We start from the raw sequence: 21,139 nt of genomic DNA on the forward strand, positions 1-21,139 counted from the left end.
TCTCCCCTAGTCAGCAAGTAATCCAATGTAGGTTAAACATATACAATTCTTGAAAACGTATTTCCACATTTATCATGTTGCACAAGAAAAATCAAAAAGAAAAAAATGAGAAAGAAAGAAAAAAAGCAGGCAAACAACAACAACAAAAAAATGAAAATACTATATTGTGATCCACATTCAGTCCCCATAATCCTCTTTTTGTATGCAGATGGCTCTCTCCATTATAAGTCTATTGAAATTGGCCTGAATCACCTAATTGTTAAAAAAAAAAAAAAGAATCAAGTCCATCAGAGTTTCATCCTATGTCTTCATGATATTCCTTCCATCCCACTTTTGAAATAATTCCTAACCTTGCCTCTGGTTAGAAGTATTCTCAATAAGCTGAAAGAAACTAGGAGGGGAATGGGAGGGGAATTCCATGAGAACCATTTACAGTGATGTTCAAATATCAAACTCTGCAGGACTGAAAGATGTGGCCCCTGTTTTCAAGAGAAGAATAGACTCTTTATGTGACAGGCAAATGAACTTGACTTTCATTCAACCAAGTTGAAGGACAACTCACAGCCCCCTAAGAATAGTCTATGAGTATGTGTATATATGTGTGTGTGTGTGTGTGTGTGTGTGTGAAGTGTACTATATACATATAAATGCATCTATATATGTTTATATGTGTGTGTGAAGAGATCAAAGATGTATACATAAACATCTAATGTATTTAATAAGTCCTCATTAAATGTTTGTTCATGAAACAAAAAGGAAGAACCTGTTCATTTTGAAGTTCTGTGTATGTCCCTGCTGATAAGGAGAGAATGACAATTTTGGATTTATCCTCATAAGATGCATAAACTCAAAAAATAAAAAGTTGTGGAACTAACATGAATACATTTAGAATAACAGTTTTTAAAATGGAAAGGATCTCAGTGACCCTCGATCAGCCCTCTCATTTTACAGATGAGGAAACTGAGGGTCTACAGAATTTAATAAATTGCCAAGATCATACAAATGTGGCATTTGAACCCAGGTCCTCTGGCTTGGGGGATGACTAGCACAGTGGATAGAGCGCTGAGTCTAGAATCAGGAAGGCCTGAGTTCAAATCTGGTTTCAAACACTTACTAGCCGTGAGACTCTGGGCAAGTCACGTAACCCTGTTTGCCTCAGTTTCCTCATCTGTAAAATGAGCTGGAGAAGGAAATGGCAATCCACTCCAGTATCTTTGCTAAAATAATCCCATATGAGTTCACAAAGAAATAGACCCAAGTGAAAATGACTTATTTTCCTCAGTTTCCTCAGCTGTAAAATGGGAATAATAACTTCTCCTAACTCCCAGGATTGTTGTGAGGATCAAATAAGATCATTTTGATAAAGTAAGTAGGACAGTGCCTGGCATATAGTAGACTGTGTAAATGTTAACCATTATTATCATTATCTTATATTATCTTGACTTTATCTAAAACATATACAAGATGGAAGGTTTGGGGAAGGGTTTTAGGGTAGAGGGAAGAGACCAAGAAAGGTGGTAGAATGTGGTTCTTGAACCAGACATCAGGGGAAGCTACAACTCTAAGAGCTGGGCAAACAGGTCTTGCACTGGATGCCTGAAATTCAGCTGTACAGAGATGTATATTATCTAGAAAGGTGCGGAAAAATGGGTTGACAGATAAAGTTTTCTCCATAGATTTTATGAACCAACTCTTCCTCCTTGAAGCTCCTTAATCCCTCACTGAACTTTATTCTGTGGCCAAGTTCTTATCCAGAAACCTCCTTGTTGCTGGACTTTGTTCACTGAAGATAACAATAGCGGGCACTGATTGACTTTCAAACACAGGGGCCATCATCTCTCCACTGGGGGAAGTGACCAGGATTTCAGAAGCTACAAAGGCCAAGGAGTTGGAAATGAAAATGACGTCAAATGTCAAGAGAATGAGGGCCCTGAGATCAAACCCCTTGAGGAAAAAAAATGAAGGAACCAAGTCCTCTCTGGTAATTATAGGGAATTTTCTATGTGTTCTAGTTTAGTCTGATCTACTTCCTCCTCTTATCAGCCATCTCTTCCTCTTTTTCTACTTTGCATGAAGCATCCATCATTCTCCTCAAAGTCATACTAGGTTGTAGCATAAAGTGAGAACATTTCAGTCACTTAAACTTGGTCATGTAAGTGAACTAATCCACAGCATTCCATATTACTTCACTTGCTGTGTAACTGATGGTTCTACAAATGGATAGTGTGGTGCTGGCTGATGGAGTGCCTATGTTTTCTTGGTTTAATTCTTAGGCCAAAATTAATACAAGTAGCAAAGAATCGATCTACACTTTGTTGCATCTAAGCTTCAGAGGCACAATCATCTGCAAACAAAAAATCATGCACCAGCAATCCCTCCACTTTCGTTTTTTTCTTGTAAACTTTTTTTTTTTTTTTTTTTTTTTTTTTGAGGCTAGGGTTAAGTGACTTGCCCAGGGTCACACAGCTAGGAAGTATTAAGTGTCTGAGACCAGATTTGAACTCAGGTCCTCCTGAATTCAAGGCTGGTGCTCTATCCACTGCGCCCCCTAGCTGCCCCTTCTTGTAAACTTTTTAAATTGAAGAGTTTGCCACTTTGACGCCATGTTTGTTCTTATTAAAGGTATCTGGCAACAGGGCTGAAAACATGGGAGCAAACAGATAGTCTCGTTTCATTCCATTGGTGACTGGAAAGCTTGAAAGCATTAACCATTGTTGTAGAATGAATTTCTATACTGATCAACTTCTCTTGGCAACCAAATTTTGACATTATTTTCCACAAGTCCTTGTGATTGACAGTATTCTCAAAGGCCTTGGTCAGATCTACAAATGTTGCATACAGATCTTTATTCTGCTCCTGGAATTGCTTCTGCTCCTGGAATTGCTCTGGGAGTTGTCTGACAACAAACACTGTGTCAACCTTCCAAAGCCATACTGGCTCTCAAGTAGATGACTGTGATGACCACATTAGCACCCTGGATACCTTAGAATCAGTCGGAGTCAGAATAAGCAAAAGTCCTTAGTCTTATTCTTGATCTTTAGAGGTAGAAGTGAAGGGAATGGCTGCAAAGCATCTCCACGATCTCACCTCTTTGTCCCCGCCCAGAAGTGACTCTGGCTCATCTTACTCCACCCCCTAGTCCCTCCCACAATTCTCTGTATACACCAAATGATTGGGCCAGCACAGGATAGTAGGAAGGGCCATTTTCCAAACATATTCTTATAGAGTATTGTCCAATCAGTAATTAGCTTTAAGTGCTCAGTTGTCCCACCTCAGTGCATTAACTCAAGAGTTTCAGCCCTTTACAGATGATCCTCTTCCAGGTGTAGGATCAACCTATTAAAAAGGACTCTAGAAGAATCTTGCCAGCAATAACTAAGAGAAATACACACACACACACACACACACACACACACACACACACACACACACACCATGATTGTCACAGGACAAATTATTCCCTTCATCTTTAAAGAGATGAACAATGGAGGCATCTCTGAACACCTGGGGCATAACCTTCTTTTGCCTTATATTCTGGAAAATTTCAGTCAGCTTTTTGTATTAGGAGTGGACTCTCTAGCTTGCAAATCTCAGCTGGTATAGAACTAGCACCAGGTGTTTTGCCATACCAAAGTAGCCTAGTGGCTTTCAAAGCCTCTTTTCAGTTAAAACTTCAGAAGAGAGCGATTTCAACCTAAATAAAATGGTCAGTGGCTTCAGCATTGATTGTTGAAGGCCTGTTGAGAACACTCTGTAATGTTCAGCACATCTCTCTAGGATCATGTCCTTATCACTAATCACTGTGGCTCCATTTGCACTAAGTAGTTGCTTAGTAGGATGCACCATAGGTCTTTCACCCATAAATAGACTTTAGTGTATCATTAAAGGGCTTTGAGTTATTATTAGCAGAATAATGAATTTCATCTGCCTTCTTGCCTAGCCAAAAATCCTGCATTTCTCTAAGTTTTGATTGTATTCTACTTTTGAATATTGCTTTCTTAGAGATGGATGAACTATCCTGCTGGTACACCTGTGGAGTTCTTGCTTTTTGTTTAGCAGCTTCTGAATTTCCCCATCATTTTCATCAAACCAGTCTTGATGTTTGTGAGTGTAGTAACAGCAGTGATCACTTACCATTGTGCATCTCATCACCAACTCATCACCAAGATGCTATTCTGTTTACCTAAATACAATAAAATTGCACGGATGCACCCTCATAGCAAACATTTCATAGACTATGTGATTGTAAGGAGGAGAAACAGACAGGATTCGAGACTGACACAGGCAATGTGTTGTGCAGAGTTTCTGGACTGATCATAGACTTCTCCTCCCCTGCTGAATATTTGCATTCAACAAAAGTGCTGGCCCCAAGGCAAAAAGCCTACTAGAAGAATTAATTTCAACAGATTAGAGCACTTTTCTAAGAGGGAACAATTCATTGCTAACTTTGGGGGGTAAATTGGCAGTAGTGGAGCAGAAAAGGAATGGGCAGTTTTCAGAGATCTGGTGTATAATACTTTATTTGCTCATTTGGGTCAGAACACTCACAAACATCAAGACTGTGTTCCCTAAAGGAGTTAGCAGCCCAGCAAAACAAGACCAAGCTATTTATGGGATCTGATTACATGATATATAGATTTTGAGATCACAGAAGGAATTTGCTAACATGGGAAGGTCCAAAAGATGATGATGGAATCATACATGTCTTTACCCAGAATCCATACAGAAAAGCACACTGCAGGGGTAGGAGGGGATTCATATAATTCAATGATATTATAATTGGCCTGATTTCATCAGAAGTTAACCCAAAGGACAATAAAGAAGGAGAGTATGTACACACTATGTCAAAGGAAAGATATATTGAGGTTTCTGATTCGATATTCTGTTCTATATCCTGTCGGTGCTACTTATTGGCTGATTTCTGTGGTATGTTTAGTATGTCTGAACTAGATGAATGATGTGGTTACAGACCATGTAGACCTGAACTTGATTGATTCAGTGAATGATTACGGATTTTTCTGGAGTCTGGCCTTGGGAGGGCAAGCTGGCTGGTTTGTAAGGATTTCTGTGGAGTTTTGTCTGGGGCAGGACAACAATCAGACATCGAGGGGCAGTGTCGAGATGCCAACAAAAGCAAGATAACCTCTCAATTCTTCCTTAGAAATGTTCTATGGTATCAGTCTGGGGAAATCTATTTAATCTCTCTCAGGTGCTGTTTTTTTTTTTTTTAATCTGAAAAATAAATAAAAGAAGAGCACCTACCTCAAACATTGTTGTGAGGATCAAATGGGATAATAATGTATGTGAAGTACTTTTCTAGTACTTTTATAGCCATAGTTCCATTAAAATCTGCCCCATAAATTCAGGAACTCCCTAAAATCAAGGATTCTATCGTCCCATTAGAGTGGGGACTCCCTGAGGGCAGTGTAAGGAAAGAGGTAATAGGTTCTCTTTCCTGTATTTCTCCTCCAGAATGAAGTTTCCCTGGTGATCATTTCAGATCTAAAAATTACTAGGTTCAACCACCCTTTAGGAAAACCAGCTGGATGGTGGTCACTGAACCAGCCCATCTCCAGGCCCCAGACAATAACCATGCTCTTAGACCCCCCCCCTGCTCTTACCCCAGACTTTCACTTCCTTTCTTAAATCTTCTCGATAGAAAAAGTTATGGTTTTTAGCAGACATCATAGTGGTGACAGGAAGACAGCCTCAGACAAACCAAACCCACTCTGGGTGGGGAGAGAGGGTAGGGAGATATGCTATATATACAAAGGAGGTTACAATTTTCATTCAGGCAGTGCCTGGGACACAAACACAGGGCTTAATACCTTCCACACCCAGTATGTGGTTGACACATTGGGCAGCCCCATCCTGAAGATCATGGCGTGTCAGAGGAGGTGGGGATGGCTCTCTTCAGCTTGGTTCCTCATTCTGACCCAGGCAGGTAAGTCTAAGGAGAAAGGGATCAGATAGAGAAGAGGGAGACCATCGAGATTTGGGTCTGATGGGGGAAGCTCAGCCATTGTTTTCACGTTAGCCAATAAGTCATTCAACAAGTATTTATTGAACAATTTGTATACTTCAACTAACATTCTAAGTCCCAAGGATAAAGCAAATAAAATCTGTCTCTGACTCCAAGGAACCTACATTATAATGGGGGACATAACTCATAAATAAAAAGATGCCTACAAGATACATTCAGAGTAGACAAAAGGTTATTTAGGAGAGGAAAGCTCTGGCAATTGTGGGTGCTGGGAAAGGCTTCCCAGAGATAACATTTTAACTGAGACTCGAAGGAATCCAGGGAAGCCAGGCAGTGGAAGTCAAAGACAGAGAGGACAAAGGCAGGATGGGGAACTGGATAGAGTTCAAGTGTGGGGAACAGCAAGTAAGCTGTACTTGAATGAGGGAGAGGAGTAAGTATGAAGCCATGAGAAAAGACTAGAAGTATCCACACTCTAAAAGGTTTTAAATACCAAGAAAAGAACTTTATCCTTGAGGTAAGAGAAAGATCTTGGAGTTTATTAATGAGGAAAGTAATATAGTCAGAGGAATGCTTTAGAGAAATCATTTTGGCAGCTGAAAGAGCAATGGGATGAAGACAAGTGAGGAGCTATTGTAGGGGAGAGGACTCAAACTAGGGTCAAGGCTATGGGAGTGAAGAGGAGAGAATGTATGAGGGAATAGAAAGGGACCTGAAAGGTCATAAAGTCCAACCTTGTCATTTTACAAATTTGGAAACTGAGACCCAGAGAGGTTATGTAACTTCCCAAAGTCACACAAGTAGTATTAGAAATGGGATTCAAACTTAGTTCTTCTGTTTCCAAAGTCAAAGCTCTTTCATGTATATCACATAAATTCCCTACTATGTACCATGTGTTATAGCAAGCACTCCCTTCTCCCAAGGACATACATAATCATACCGTGTATAATTAAATACAAGTCAATTTCTGATTGGGGTAGAACACTAATAGATACAGAAATTAGGGAATACCTTATAAGAGATAAATCTGGACTGTAGTTTAGAGAAATTTAGGGATTCTCAAAACTGGAAGTGATAAGGAATTACACTGTAGGCTGAGAAGATAATCACAACAAAAAACCTGCTGGATAGAACGGCGGTTTTGAAAAATAAGTGGACTGATTTGTTTGACATGTCAATTGTACTAGGAGAGGCCTATGAAAAAAACCTCCAAGAGTAAGGCAGATCCAGGTTATGAATAGCGTAAAATGCCCTTAGTTTGAAAAGTTTGTATTTTATCCTAGAGGCAATAAAGGAACCACTGGAGCTGTTTAAAGAAAATCAGTGATGAGCTTTAGCAAAAAGATAATTTAGCAAAAGACTGATTTTAGAGGAAAGAGATCTGAAGAAAAGAAACATTGGGAGGAAGTTGCAAAAGTTCAGGTGAAAGAGGATGAAGGTTAAAACTGGGGGGGCCTGGGGTGTAAATGGAGAGAAAGAAATGGATTTGAGAGAAGTTCTGGGATAAAATCAGTCAGACTAAGTCAATGATCAGATATTATTTGATGGAGGAGAGGAGGGAGAGAGAATGAATGTGAGATTATAAACCTGAGTCATTGGAATATTAGTGGTGTTTTTGACAGAAATTGAAAGTAAGGAAGACGAGTGGTTTAGCTGGAAAGATAATGAGTTCTGTTTTTGACTTGTTGAGTTTCAGTTACCTATAAGCAATCTAACTAGAAATGTCCAAAGAAAAGTTTCTTTTTTCAAATAAGTATTTATTAAGCCTCAACTATGTTGCAGGCCCTGTGCTAAGTGCTTCACAAATATTTCATTTGATCATTAGAACATCAGAAAAATAAGTATAATTATAATACCAGTTTTATGGATGAAGAAACTGAATCTTAAAGAGTGTAAGTGGCTAAATCTGGATTTGAATTCAGGTCTTCCTGACTACAAGCACAGCACTCTATCCACCACATAACTAGGTATGAATCCCATTTCTAATACCCACCACATAGGATATCTTCAACATAGAGAAGAGCTAATCCAATTCCAATTGATCAATGATGGACAGAATCAGCTACACCCAGAGAAGGAACACTGGGAAATGAGTGTAAACTGTTAGCATTTTTTGTTTTTCTCCCCAGGTTATTTTTACCTTCCGAATCCAATTCTTCCTTTGTAACAACAACAACAACAAAATTCGGTTCTGCACATATATATTGTACTTAGGATATACTGTAACATATTTAATATGTATGGGAATGCCTGCCATCTAGGGGAGGGGGTGGAGGGAAGGAGGGGGAAAATTCAGAACAGAAGGGAGTACAAGGGATAATGTTGTAAAAATTTACCTATGCATATGTATTGTAAAAAAAAAAGTTATAATTATAAAATGAATAAATAAATGAATAAATAAATAAAAATAAAAACACTAGACTGGAAAAATAATAATAATAATATCCACCACATAACTGGTGATACTTGGAGTACAAGGGAGACAGACAGACTAAGATTTGGATATTTAAGATTTTAGAATTATTTGTAGTTACCGATACTGATGATGGGGTGCAGAGGAAAGGCAAAGGAATGGATGAGAGGAATCACTGATCCTCTGTTAACCCCAATCTGAAATACCATTTTCTCTTCTTCTCTTCCTTCCCATAATTCAGTACACCACAGGCATGTGGGTCAGTTCATTGCAGTGGGTACAACCTATTCTCTCTTTGAACTAAGTGCAATTAGCTTAATGGATGAAGTTGAAGTGGGATTCTATAACAAAGAAAACCAGCAACTTATTATCAAGATACCCTGGATCACTGAAGCACTGGGAGAGGATTACATTATCCAGAAGCGCAATTTATTGGTGGACCATGAGCAACATTTCCGCTGGATGATGCATTTCTTAGCAATGAATGATACAAACCCTAACAGTAAGTCAGACCCATTCATCTCCCCCCAACCTTCTTTTCATCATTACCTTGTCTATTTCTCTTCCAAATCCAGTCGATCCATCCCCAGTAGATCATTCCACTGAAATGGATGTTTTTGGTCCCAGTTCATTTTTATTTATTAACTTGGAGAAAGCATTAAAGAATTCCTGAGCCTTAGGCTTCATCCACTTGATTGTATATCCTGGGTTGTGCAATCTCTTTCTATAATCCTTCTAAGACACTTTTTACCTTTCACCGAAGAACTTTAACTATTTTCCAAACTTTTAAAATCAATAAACCTGAACTCAGAGCATGGGTGCCCTTGTCTGAGACCTCAATTTAGGGATGGGCTGCAACTGATCCTAGTCACTAATCTCTCCCTTTTCACCAGTCCTAGAGGAACCTACCCCAATATCCCTTCACAGGAAATCACACAGCACAGCTCCTTGCAGACTGTGAAATAGACAGTGACATCAAGGTAAAGAGCCATGTCCATATAATTTGGGATGGAGAGGAAATCTACAGGATAGATGAAGAAGTTGGGCAATGGGAGTACCTGAAGCCTGAAGTCAAGCAATACCAGCACATTCTGGAGAGCCCCTTCTGGACTGATCTGAGGAAACGCTACATGAATCAATACTGTGTTGACTTTATGAGGAAAATCATGGGATACAGAAGCATAAGGGATAATGGTGAGTGTTTGCTTCTTCCCAATTCCTCCCAGGAGGTCCAGTCATCTCCTTCATTCTGTGTAGTAATTTGGAACCCCAGAGAAACAGGCAAGATGCAGGACTTTTGACCATAACCCCATCTTACAATGTGAAAGTCAGAGAAATGAGAGAAAAATTGAGTTTCTTTTTTTTCTTCCTTTCTTATTTCCTTGTTTCTTATTTCCACTTCATCTCCTTTTTTCTACTTCTTTTCCTTTCTTTTTTGTCCTTTTTTTCTCTTTCTACTTTTTCTTCTTTCTTTTCTTTTGCCATTCTTGTTCTCTATCCTTTTTCTTCCCTCCTTTTTTTCTTTTTCTTTCCTTTTTTCCTTCTATCTTTCCTTCTATTCCTTCTGCTAAACTTAATCTCCTCTTGTCAGCCCCCTCAAGGGGCTGCAAAATAGCAAAGTGAATACATATTCGGTTATTTTCTACCAAGTTGGAAAAACTATACATACAACTCCAAGAATGATGGACTAGTAAGACATCTAGCCAAATTTAGAACATCATAATCAGAAGATTTTGTAATAACCATCATGTAATGTTTTATTTTTATTTTGTTGGAGTTTGGGGTGGCAGTGACAAACACAAGAATAACATTTTTGTTATAGCATAAAGGGTCTGTAATCTTCATTAAAATGGTTCCCACTGATGAAATCATGGGAAGAATCTGAAAAAGATTCTACTTGAATTTGGTTTAGAATATTGTTGATATGGCCATCAACACCAACAGATTCTGATGCTATAATTAGTGTTTATGTGACACTTTTTAGGTGTCCAAGAAAATACAAAGGGTTATAACTTATCATGCTACTTTGAAGAGATAATGGACCAATTGTGGTCAAACAAGATAAAGGATGCTCAGGGAAAATTAATAGAGACAAGGGAAGCATCAAATATTCACTTAAATTATAACATGAAGACTTCTTCCTTGAACTCTGTTCCCAGTACCCCCCGAGGTGACCGTATCTCACCATGTCAACACAGAAGGCAGCATCATTCTTTCCTGTACAGCCACAGGCTTCTACCCACGCTCCATCCTGCTGCAGTGGGAGAAGAATGGAGAGCTGGGTGTGTGGGGAAAGGAGACTTCCAGTGGCATCCTGCCCAATATGGATTCCACCTTCTACCTCCACATTACCTTAGAGCTCCCACCAGAAGACCCAGGAATGAATTTTACTTGTGTGGTGGAACACGTTGAGCTGAAGACCCCTGTTGTGTATTCAGGTGAATGCTTAAGCCAGGCAGACTCATCATTTCCCCAGGAGACCAGGGTGTAGTTTCATTTCCTTTCTCCTTCTTCCACTGAACATAAATCCAATTATAATCTACCTTTTCTCCCAACAGTCCCTGGAAAGCTCACAAAGGAGAAATCTTGGTTCCTGGCACTGGGCATAGTGTTGGCCATCATCCTATTGCTGAGCTGTGCTGGAGCCCTCAAAGCATGGAAGAAATGGTGTACAGGTTTGCATGTAATGAGAGAGAGGTAACAGAAAGGTATTGAATGGGGAGCTGACAAGGAGATGAGATATTGTGTATTAACAAATGCAATAATTGGTTGTAGGAAAATGTTTTGAAAAAAGAATTCCAGAATCTTGGAATAAAAATGGGACACAGAAGTTAGGCAGTCTAAACTATACTTGGTCAAAAAATTTCTCAATGAGCTCCTGGCCAAGTCAACATCTCCAAGATCTTAGTATGTTTATCTGCAAAAGGGAAAAATAATAACACTTACTTCACAGTTGTGTGATGCATGTAAAATGTCATCCAAAGCTTGAAATGCTACATAAATGCCATTAATTCTTAATTATGGTCATAATTATTGATGATTAATTATGAATGCAGTTGGAGACTACTCTGGGGTTTTTTTCCTGTCACAAGGTCAAGTCACATTGTTGAAATATCAAGCTTTCCCTCTACTAAAATCCTTAGGTCTTTACTTCCCAGAAAATATAGTGTGTATTTACATATGTACACATATGCCTTATACTTACTGCTATTTTTAATTTAACTATGAGACTTAATTTATTTATCTATATTCCAATCTGATCCAATCTAACCTAATAAGCATTTGCCAAGGATCAATTAGTGTACTGCTAGACTCTTGTAACACATACACAAAAGGAAAAATAGTCCCAGCTTTCATAGAAGTTTATTCCATTGGAGTGCCACAATATATAAAAACTCCTATGAAATTTCATCTTACTATATTCTGCCTCTTGTTCTGCCCCTTTAAAGATTTTTTTTGAAGAGTAACATTATGTGGATGATCAATTTTGATACTTTGGTTTTTCTTGGCAACACAATAATCTAAGATATTTCTAAAAGATTCGTGATGGGAAATGGCGTCCACATCCAAAGCAAGAACTATGTGATTTGGACACAGATTGAAGCATACTAATTTCACCTTTGGTGCTGTTTTTTTTTTTTTCTTTTTCATGGTTTTTCCTTTTGTTCTTATTTTTTCACAATGTGACTAATGTGGAAATATGTTTAATATGATTATACATGTATAACCTATCTCAGATTGCCATCTTGGGGAGGAGTGAGAGGAGAGAAGGAAAAATGTAAATCATAATCTAATAAATTTAAATACCAAAAAACTAGTAAATAAATTTTAAAATTAAGACCTTTTAGGATCTGAGTTGGCCATTGGTTTTCCTTATAATCTTTAGATGACATTAGAAATCTCTCCTGGCTTGGAATCATCTCCAAATCTGATGTATCAAATTTGAATCATCAAAAACTTTGATGATACTTAGTGATCAAACTATCTTTGCTGGATGCTCATAAATAAGTCATTCATCCTTTTTATCTTATTAAGAATATTTATTAAGTACTTTTTAGGATCAAAATAAGAAGCAAAATGTTAATAAATTAAAATCCTATGATAAAGATAGAAAGACTTGAATTCAAGTTTCATGTGTGACACCTACTGGCTGTATGATCCTGAACAAGTTATTCTCAGATTCCCAGGCAACTCTCTAACACTTAATTGAAGAGGATTCAAATCTTTACTGGTATCAATTGGAGAATGGCTGAGTAAATTGTGGCATATGAATATTATGGAATATTATTGTTCTGTAAGAAACAACCAGCAGGAGGATTTCAGAGAGGCCTGGAGAGACTTGATGCTGAGTGGAATGAGCAGAACCAGGAGATCATTATAGACTTCAACAACAATAATATATGATGATCAATTCTGATGGACAAAGCCCTCTTCAACAATGTGATGAACCAAATCAGTTCCAATAGAGCAGTAATGAATTGAACCAGCTACACCCAGCAAAAGAACTCTGGGAGTTGACTATGAATCGCTACATAGAATTCCCAATCCCTCTATTTTTATCCACCTGCATTTTTGATTTCCTTCACAGGTTAATTGTACACTATTTCAAAGTCTGATTCTTTTTGTACAACAAAATAACTGTATGGACAAGTATACATATATTGTATTTAACTTATACTTTAACAACAATCAGGAAGGAAGGAAGGAAGGAAGGAAGGAAGGAAGGAAGGAAGGAAGGAAGGAAGGAAGGAAGGAAGGAAGGAAGGAAGGAAGGAAGGAAGGAAGGAAGGAAGGAAGGAAGGAAGGAAGGAAGGAAGGAAGGAAGGAATTTTTTCTTATGAAAGGCCACAAATTTTGGTAGGAAGGAGAGTAGCTTTGGAGTCAAGAGAGACGAAGGTATGAATCACTTCCAGATAACTCCTGGCTTTGTGACCACAAACAAAACACTTATGTGAAGACCCTCAAGTTTGTTCATCTGTAAAATCATAGATAAAATAATATTCTCAATGTTGTGGTGAATTAATATGTATAATATATAATATACTTTGAAAACCTTATGTTTCTGAACAAATGTCCCCTATTATTTTTCTACTTAGATCAATCTAACCAGCCCAGAAGAATCATTGTAGACCTTCAGTATAAAGTAGAAGGGGAATTATCATTTTTGCCTTCACTGCCAGTTCCCAGCCTAACTGAAGAGAGGCAGATCTCAGTCTGAGTCCCTGTGGTCCTGTCTGAAACAGGAGAATGAATAAGCATCTTTTCAGGCCCCTCCCAGACTGTGGGATTTCTGTAGTTTTTTTCTATTTGTCTTTCAGGTCAAGAGACCCAGGAACCTGCTACAGGGAAGAGTGAGCAACCTTTGTACTAGAGGCTGGGACAGAGCCAGGCAGGGAGAGAGCCATCAAGTGATAAAGAACACAGGAGAAAAGAAGAGACAGACAAATAGAGCCTGGGACAAAGAGAGAGAGAGACAGAGAGAGATACAGGGACAGAGAGAGACAGAGACAGAGACAGGGAGAGACATAGAGAGATACAGGGACAGAGGGAGACACACACACACACACACACACACACACACACACACACACACACACACACACACACACATATTTTGTGACAGAACAGAAACACCAAAGGCACGCGGCCGCCAGTTTAGCATAGGCTGCCCTCTGGTGGGAGATCTTGAGTTGTGAGTAAATAAATTGGGAGATCATGAGAACTACAGGCAAGGAGATGGGGACAAGGGACATAATTCAGTTGGAAAACAATTGGAATGGAACTTCTCTGTAGGAAGCATTTATGGACAATGCTGCAATAAATTAAAATGACGAGATCACATTGCCTGCTTAATAAACAGCATTACTCCCTGGCGGGCATTACTCACATTTATTTACTCACATCAAGGACACTGGGAAGTGTCCTTCTCTGAAGCCTACTCCCCCATGCCTGGATCTCTCTCCTTCCTCACTGCTTCCTCTTTACTGCTCTGGCTTCTTTCAGGTCGCTATTAAAATCCCCTCTGCTAGAAGGAGGCTTTCCTGGTGCTCCTTAACCTCAGCGCCCTCCCTTCATGGTGTCTCCATTTTGTTCTCTCTGTACCTTGTTCACACTGTCTCCTATCCCCTGTTACACTGGAGCTCCTTGAGAACAGAGATTGTTTTTGGCCTTCTGAGTATCCCCAGCACTGAGCTCAGTGAGTGGCACAAAGCAGCTGCTGGAGATCAGTTGGCTTGAAATGGAATATCTCGGGACCACAGCGATTTCCTTGTCGTTGCCACCTATAGAAGGTAAAAGATTCAGATGAGAAAGGAAGAGCTGGAAAACAGACAATTGGCCAGAAAGATGGTGCGTGAGGGGCAACACTTTGGCACAGGATAAAGCACAGCAGAATCTGAGTTCAAATACAACCTCAGACACTAGATATAATTCATTGTGTGACCCAGGACCTGTCACTTAACTCCAATTGCCTTGTAAAAAAAAAAAATTTAAATATGGTATATGAGGAAGGATCTGGGTCTTTGGAGTATTTTAAAATATAAGTATTATAGGACTGGAACACACCTAACAAGGACGGGAATGAGTGTATCTGCTGGAGCCTTGAGAATCTAATCAAAAAAGGCTTTAACTGAAAAGAAAAGGAGAGAAGGAAAACTTTTCATAGCTATCAACCATACTATGTTCTTCTAACTCCAGGGCTAGTACTCTCTCCACTGCACCATCTAGCTGCCCCCATACTACTGTAGAGGGCCACAGACGGTGGGGAAACCTGGGAGAGTCCAGAAAAAGGAACCCTGCTGCTGTGTCTGGTTCAGCTCTCCATCCTCTTCAAGGGCTCTCGGCCTTCCTGAGAAGTCAGGGGGCAGGACAACCTGTATTGTAATTAAAGCAAAGCTATATCAAGTGGCAAAGAGACATCTATACACAATAGCAAGTTGTTTATGTGGTCCCGCATACACAGTATATAGTGCATGAACAGTGCTATAGCTACATAAGGAAGTATTAGGGTATATAAGGCTGAGAGAATTTGGAATAAGCGGATTCCATGTTTGACCATTCATGTGAGTCCCGCCTCTTCTCTCCTCACCTATGAGCAAGGACTCGAGCTGGTACCGAGATCCTCCAGAGATCTAGTCCGGACACTACATACTACATTCTTCATGAAGTAATTGCAATGCAGAAAGAAAAATAATAGTTCACAAGAGACAAAATCCAAGAAGGAGAACTATTTTCAGATGACCATCATAATGTAAAGGAACACAACTTTGAAGGATTACAGAAGTGATTGATGCATTGTGCAACCATGACTTCAGAAGACTAATAATGAGATCTGCCATTCACTTCTAGGTGTGTGATGGCCATCCATGTCTGATCATGACTAATATGGTAAAGAGCTGGTTTGATTTGTTTATTTGACCCAAAGGAAGACTTCTACCGGGTGAGACAAGGGAGGGGGAAGAGAAGAGGGGAAAAAAGTTACATAGAGATTAGATAAAAGAAAGAATAAAGAGAGCATCAATAAAGCATTAAAATACACAGATAAAAACAAAAAAAAAGTTCAAAGGGGGATGAAGACATAGTAATTTTGTCATTAATAGGCACTTACAAATTATATTGAATAATTCATAGTTTAAGATTCGTATAGTCATGGGATGAAAAATTCATAACTAGAATGGAGGTAGGAGGCTATCGAGTCCAACTCCCTGATTTTACAGATCCTCTTTTTGATTCTTTACATGAGGAAACATTCATGCTTGTGGGTGATTATTAACTTCATACTGAAAGAGGAAATTTAAAAGAAAAAATGTTTTAAATATAGATGCATATGGGTAAAAACAAGGTAGTGAAACAAAATTCTAGGTTTAGGGTGAAGGAAAAAATAAGGAATTTCATTTATCCAGGCAAGACAGTAATATAAAACAGCTCATGTTAAGCACAAGAATAAGGCTTATAGTATGCCTGAAGCATCAGATAATTTTTTGGAGGCAATCAGGGTTGAGATTTGCCCCCATCATACAGCTAGTTAAGTGTCTGAGGCCTGAGTTGAGTTTAGCTTCTCCTGACTCCAGAGTCAGTGAAGTATCTGCTGCACTACCTAGCTGTTCCATGACAGTTTTTAAAAATTACTTAAAATATATGTACCAGCCAGGTATGTAACCCATACCTAAAATCCCTGCCTAGTGGAGGACTTGGGTTCGGTTTTGAGACTTAGTAAAAAAAAGGTAGGTGGTACTGTAGCTAGAGCACTGGATCTGGTGCAAAAAGACTCCTCTTCCTGAGTTCCAATCTGACCTCAGACATTTATTAATTGTGACCTTGAGCAAGCTTCACTCTGTTTGCCTCAGTTTCCTTACCTATAAAATGAGTTGGGGAAGGAAATGGCAGAGCAATCCAATATCTTTGTCAAGAAAACCCTAATTGGGGCCACAAAGAGTCAGATATGACTAAAAAATAAGTGAACAAAAGCGGAGTAAGCCCAGCATATGATATAGGGAGTCTGAGGACCACCAGAAGGCCTTAAGAGAAGTACAGACAAAAAAAACAGAACAAGTTAAAGCTTCAGTGCCAATCAGCAATCCCTACCTAAAGGACTAAGATAGGGTGACTCAGTTTCAAAAAGAACAATAACAGTAGCAATAATAACATGTATACACAAACTGATATAGATTCTACCTCTCAAAAGCAAACTTAAATGATTTGCCAAAATAAAATGGTATTTATAGATAGTAACACAATAATAGTGTAAGATCGCAATAATAATAGATTTTAATATTCCTTTCTAAGAGCTGAATAAATCCAACAATAAAGAAAATGCAAAGCTAAAGAAACCACTGGAAAAAACATAGTTGACCAACCTGTAGAAATTTTTGAATAATAAATTCAAAACAGTGGGTTTTTCCCTAAAGGATTCTAAAAATGCCATCGTAACATCACTTCTATCATGTACTAAGAAATAAGGAAATCATAAATGTTCCATGAGGAGTTCCTAAAATCTTTCAAGTTCTAGTGCCTGAAATGATCTTATATTATTTAGTATATATAATAATTTAGTATATATAATAATTATTTATTATTTATTAAATACTTTTATATATCCATGTTGTCCTCAATAGAATGTAAGTTCCTTAAAGGCAGAGACTGTTTCATTTCTTGTTTTGTATCTTCAATGTTGGGCACATAGCCTGGCATAGAAGAGACTTTTTTTTTCCCCTGAGGCTACTGGGATTAAATGATTTGCCCAGGGTCACACAGCCAGAAAGTGTTAAGTGTCTGAGACCAGATTTGAACTCAAGTTCTCGACTTCAGGGCTGGTGCTCTATCAGCTGCACCACCTAGCTGCCCCTAGAATAGACATTTAATAAATATTTATTGATCAATGGAGACAATTTTTAAGTGCCAAAAATAAAAACACATCTTTTACAAATAATAATGGAATAAAATTAAAATGAAGGATATATAAAAAACAAAGACCCAAATTTAACTAAGTAATAACACTCAAAAAAGAAGTCATAGGAATAATGAATAATTGTATTAAAGAGAATGATAATAAAAGGAAAATAACAATTGACAAGCAGATAAAGCTCTGGCCTGGAGGCAGAAAGCATCAGTTAAAATCCTGTTAAAATGTTTACTAGGTATGTGAGCCTGGAAAAGTCACTTAATCTCCATTAATTTCAGTTTTCTGAGATTAATAATATCATTAATAATAATAAAAAAGATAAAATGAGATTAAAGATGGTACCTATTTCCCAGGACTATTGTGGGGAGAAAATGAGAACATAACTGTGAAGTAACTTTTGTTGCTAGATAATTATTATGTATTTATAATTGATACATAACTATATAAGATGTAATTACATGCAATATATTTTGTGGAGTGCATAATTATTAATTATTATTATCACACATAGCTAAATCCATTTTCACAGAGAGATTCACAACTAAAACTTATATTAATAAAATAGAAAGAGATCAACAAACAACATAACATTTTCAAAAGACTAGAAAATGAAAAAATTAACATGTCAATACAAAAAAAATGAGTCTTAAAAATTGTAAGAGAAATAAAGAAACTTGGGAATAAAAAGACTATAGAAATAATAACAAAACCAGGAAGAAGTTTTATTTTCTAGCACACTAACAAAATCAATTAACCAATACTTAGCCTGAACAAGAAAAAGAAAAGAAAATCACATTTACAAAATGAAAAGACAGATTCATAAAAGAAAATAGAATTATCAGAAACTATCATACACAAATATATCCTTATTATGACACTTCATTTATACTAACTAAACTTCTTTGGGAGATGACAATAAGTTGTATAAATGCCCATCCTTCAATTATTTTCATTTCAACATTTAAATAATTAGTTGAGGCTGAAGTTAATATAATTATACACAGTGCCTTTTTCCCTGTTTATTATTTCTTCTAGATTTTTTTCCCACTTTTATCTGTATCCTAAAAAGTTAATAATCTGACTATAAATCAACAGCTGACTCAAGAATGACTCTCACATTAATAACGAGTCGTTTCCAGATTGTTAAAATGTAATCAATTTTATTTTTTATTATTATAGTTGAAGTAGAAAGTTAATCATCTCTAGTCAATTATTTCTTCCTAACCTAGTTGATGGAATCACAGAAGGAGGAAATCGAAATAGATCCAACAAAGTATTTAAGTCTTAAACAAAATGCAAAGGCATATCTAGATTGCTATTCCTTAATAAAATATGCAAACTTTTATAATCAAAAATAGGTAAAATTATAGGACAGATAGTCATTTAATAGCTTGTTTCAGTCATGACCCTGGTGGCCTTTAAAAAAGTGAGACAAAAGACTATTCGAAAGAGTAGGGCCTCTAGAAGCAAAGAAAAAAACAATCTTCAGAGGAACTTATCCCTAACCTTTGAGGGTAAGGGGATTTCTCTCCTTCCTCCCCCTACCCATTAGTCATAGTGTTTTACAGCAAAACAACTTTCCCAGTAGGAGATGTCACACCTACCAAGAATGGTATCCAATGAGTCAAAGTATATGTCCATAGAAACTTTGTTACTTGAGATTTCAGCTGAGTGACCTACAAGTAGCAACAGTGCATCCACACGAGAACAGCATGAGGAATCTACTATAAGGGGGAATGACATTTAGGCCCTACAGTGTCAGGGACACGAGCTGCCTCTGTCATGTATGTTCCTTATATTTGTATTTGCATACTCTAGTTTTTGCCCACTATTCTGACGCCACAAGTGGTCATGAGAGATTATAATCTGTTGTACACTCCATAGGAATAGGGAGGAAATGGGGAGAGAGATTTTGTAACTGCTATTCTTACAATTCCATTTCAATAAATGTCTATCCTTTGAGCTACTTTGTCAGCTGTCTGCCTATTAATGGTAAATTTAATGGTGGGGGCTCATAAGCAATAGTTTTTCCAAATTGAAGATGCACAAAGTCTCCTGAGTATCTGTTCCCCTAGAACCTCACCTGACCTAGGACAAGATTTTTTGTCTCTTTTGGCCTGTTTCCTCAGAAGTAAAATATGAGGGTCAGCCCAGGCCTAGGAATATCATATTATGACATTTAATTCTAATTTTATCCAGTGCCTTTTAATAGAAAGTATTCATGATAAAGTATTTAAGATATGATTCTTTACCTTCTACAAGCTTTTGATATCTCTCTTTTTTGGCCCCTGGATCACATTTGTTAACCTATTTTTTGCCAGCCTCCCTTATCCTCAACTGAAATAACAGATGTTAAAATGTATCCTTAGAGACTTAGAGACTTAGAAGTCTTAGTGAATTCGTAGAATTTCTCTAGCACTTTATCCTGTCCAACATATATTGGCACGTAAACAACATTGATTTTCATAATAGTCTTCTGCAAATATTTGTTTAATAGTGTTTCTGGCACACAATGCTTAAAGTGCTTGTTGATTAATTGATGAACGCTGCACCATGAAAATGTTTCTTAATGCATTCAAATCCATGATAAAACCAATTCCTTTATTTACCACTCCAACAAGAATCTGGGAACCATTCTTCCATTCAATTGCATCTTCCTTTTGTCTTCTGGTTTTTGTTTTGTTTTGTTTTGTTGGTTTTTTTTGTTTTTGTTTTTGTTTTTATTTTTGTATTTGTTTTTGTTTTTCAAGAATGCCCAGGCTGATACAATTCAGTTTTTCTCGATATTGAAGAACTGTGTGTTGCCCACTCATAGCTTCCACCCATCACCACCACACTTAGTTCTGCTATTTGAGATAAAGTGAAACGTGTGTAGGTCGAAGGAAATTAATGTTCTTAGGAGAACAAATGTCTCCTCCCCACTCTGGGCCCCAGCAGTGTTTATAGTGACTTTAACTTAGGGCTTCCTGTTCCTGCCACAGACTCTTTCGTTCCATTCATTCCCATAAGCCCAGAGTAGGTACTGCCTAATTATATAGCACCTCAGCTGTCATTTAATAGAAGGCTAAAGTCTGGGAGAGCCAAGCCTAGATGGAGGTCAAAAAAGGCTTTAAGAGTTCCATTCCCCACTGGAGAATAATGGAGTTTGGAGGGTAAAAAGGACTTAGCACTCGCAATGCCCTACTTTTTCCTCTTTCAGAAGCAAGAAGACCCGAAGTGTTTGCTGATCCTTACTGTGGAGCTGATTCCTTGCACCTGCCCTCAAAAACTGGTTTAGGCCTGGAGAAGAGGGAATTTGGAGACTGGAACCATCCAGTGTGAGTCACCAGGAAGAAGGTCCAAG

General features: G+C 37.9%; 1 protein-coding gene across 1 annotated transcript; it reads left to right on the forward strand.

The window, feature by feature from the left end:
• Positions 1 to 8,714: 8,714 nt before the first annotated feature.
• On the forward strand, positions 8,715 to 21,117 carry LOC141552604 (H-2 class I histocompatibility antigen, alpha chain-like). Its single transcript, XM_074284688.1, has 5 exons — positions 8,715 to 8,898; positions 9,324 to 9,590; positions 10,556 to 10,834; positions 10,955 to 11,071; positions 20,996 to 21,117. The coding sequence occupies exons 1-5, from the start codon at positions 8,715 to 8,717 to the stop codon at positions 21,115 to 21,117; spliced, it is 969 nt and encodes a 322-aa protein (XP_074140789.1).
• Positions 21,118 to 21,139: the final 22 nt, after the last annotated feature.

This window comes from Sminthopsis crassicaudata, chromosome 2 (assembly GCF_048593235.1).
Source record: "Sminthopsis crassicaudata isolate SCR6 chromosome 2, ASM4859323v1, whole genome shotgun sequence".
In the NCBI taxonomy this organism is placed as follows: domain Eukaryota; kingdom Metazoa; phylum Chordata; class Mammalia; order Dasyuromorphia; family Dasyuridae; genus Sminthopsis; species Sminthopsis crassicaudata.

Bases quoted from the DNA above. Each gene is read 5' to 3' on its own strand.
- LOC141552604 (XM_074284688.1), top strand. From the start codon at position 8,715: ATGGATGAAGTTGAAGTGGGATTCTATAACAAAGAAAACCAGCAACTT. The intron at 8,899-9,323 runs GTAAGTCAGACC...ATCCCTTCACAG, and splicing joins GAATGATACAAACCCTAACA to GAAATCACACAGCACAGCTC. The intron at 10,835-10,954 runs GTGAATGCTTAA...TTCTCCCAACAG, and splicing joins GACCCCTGTTGTGTATTCAG to TCCCTGGAAAGCTCACAAAG.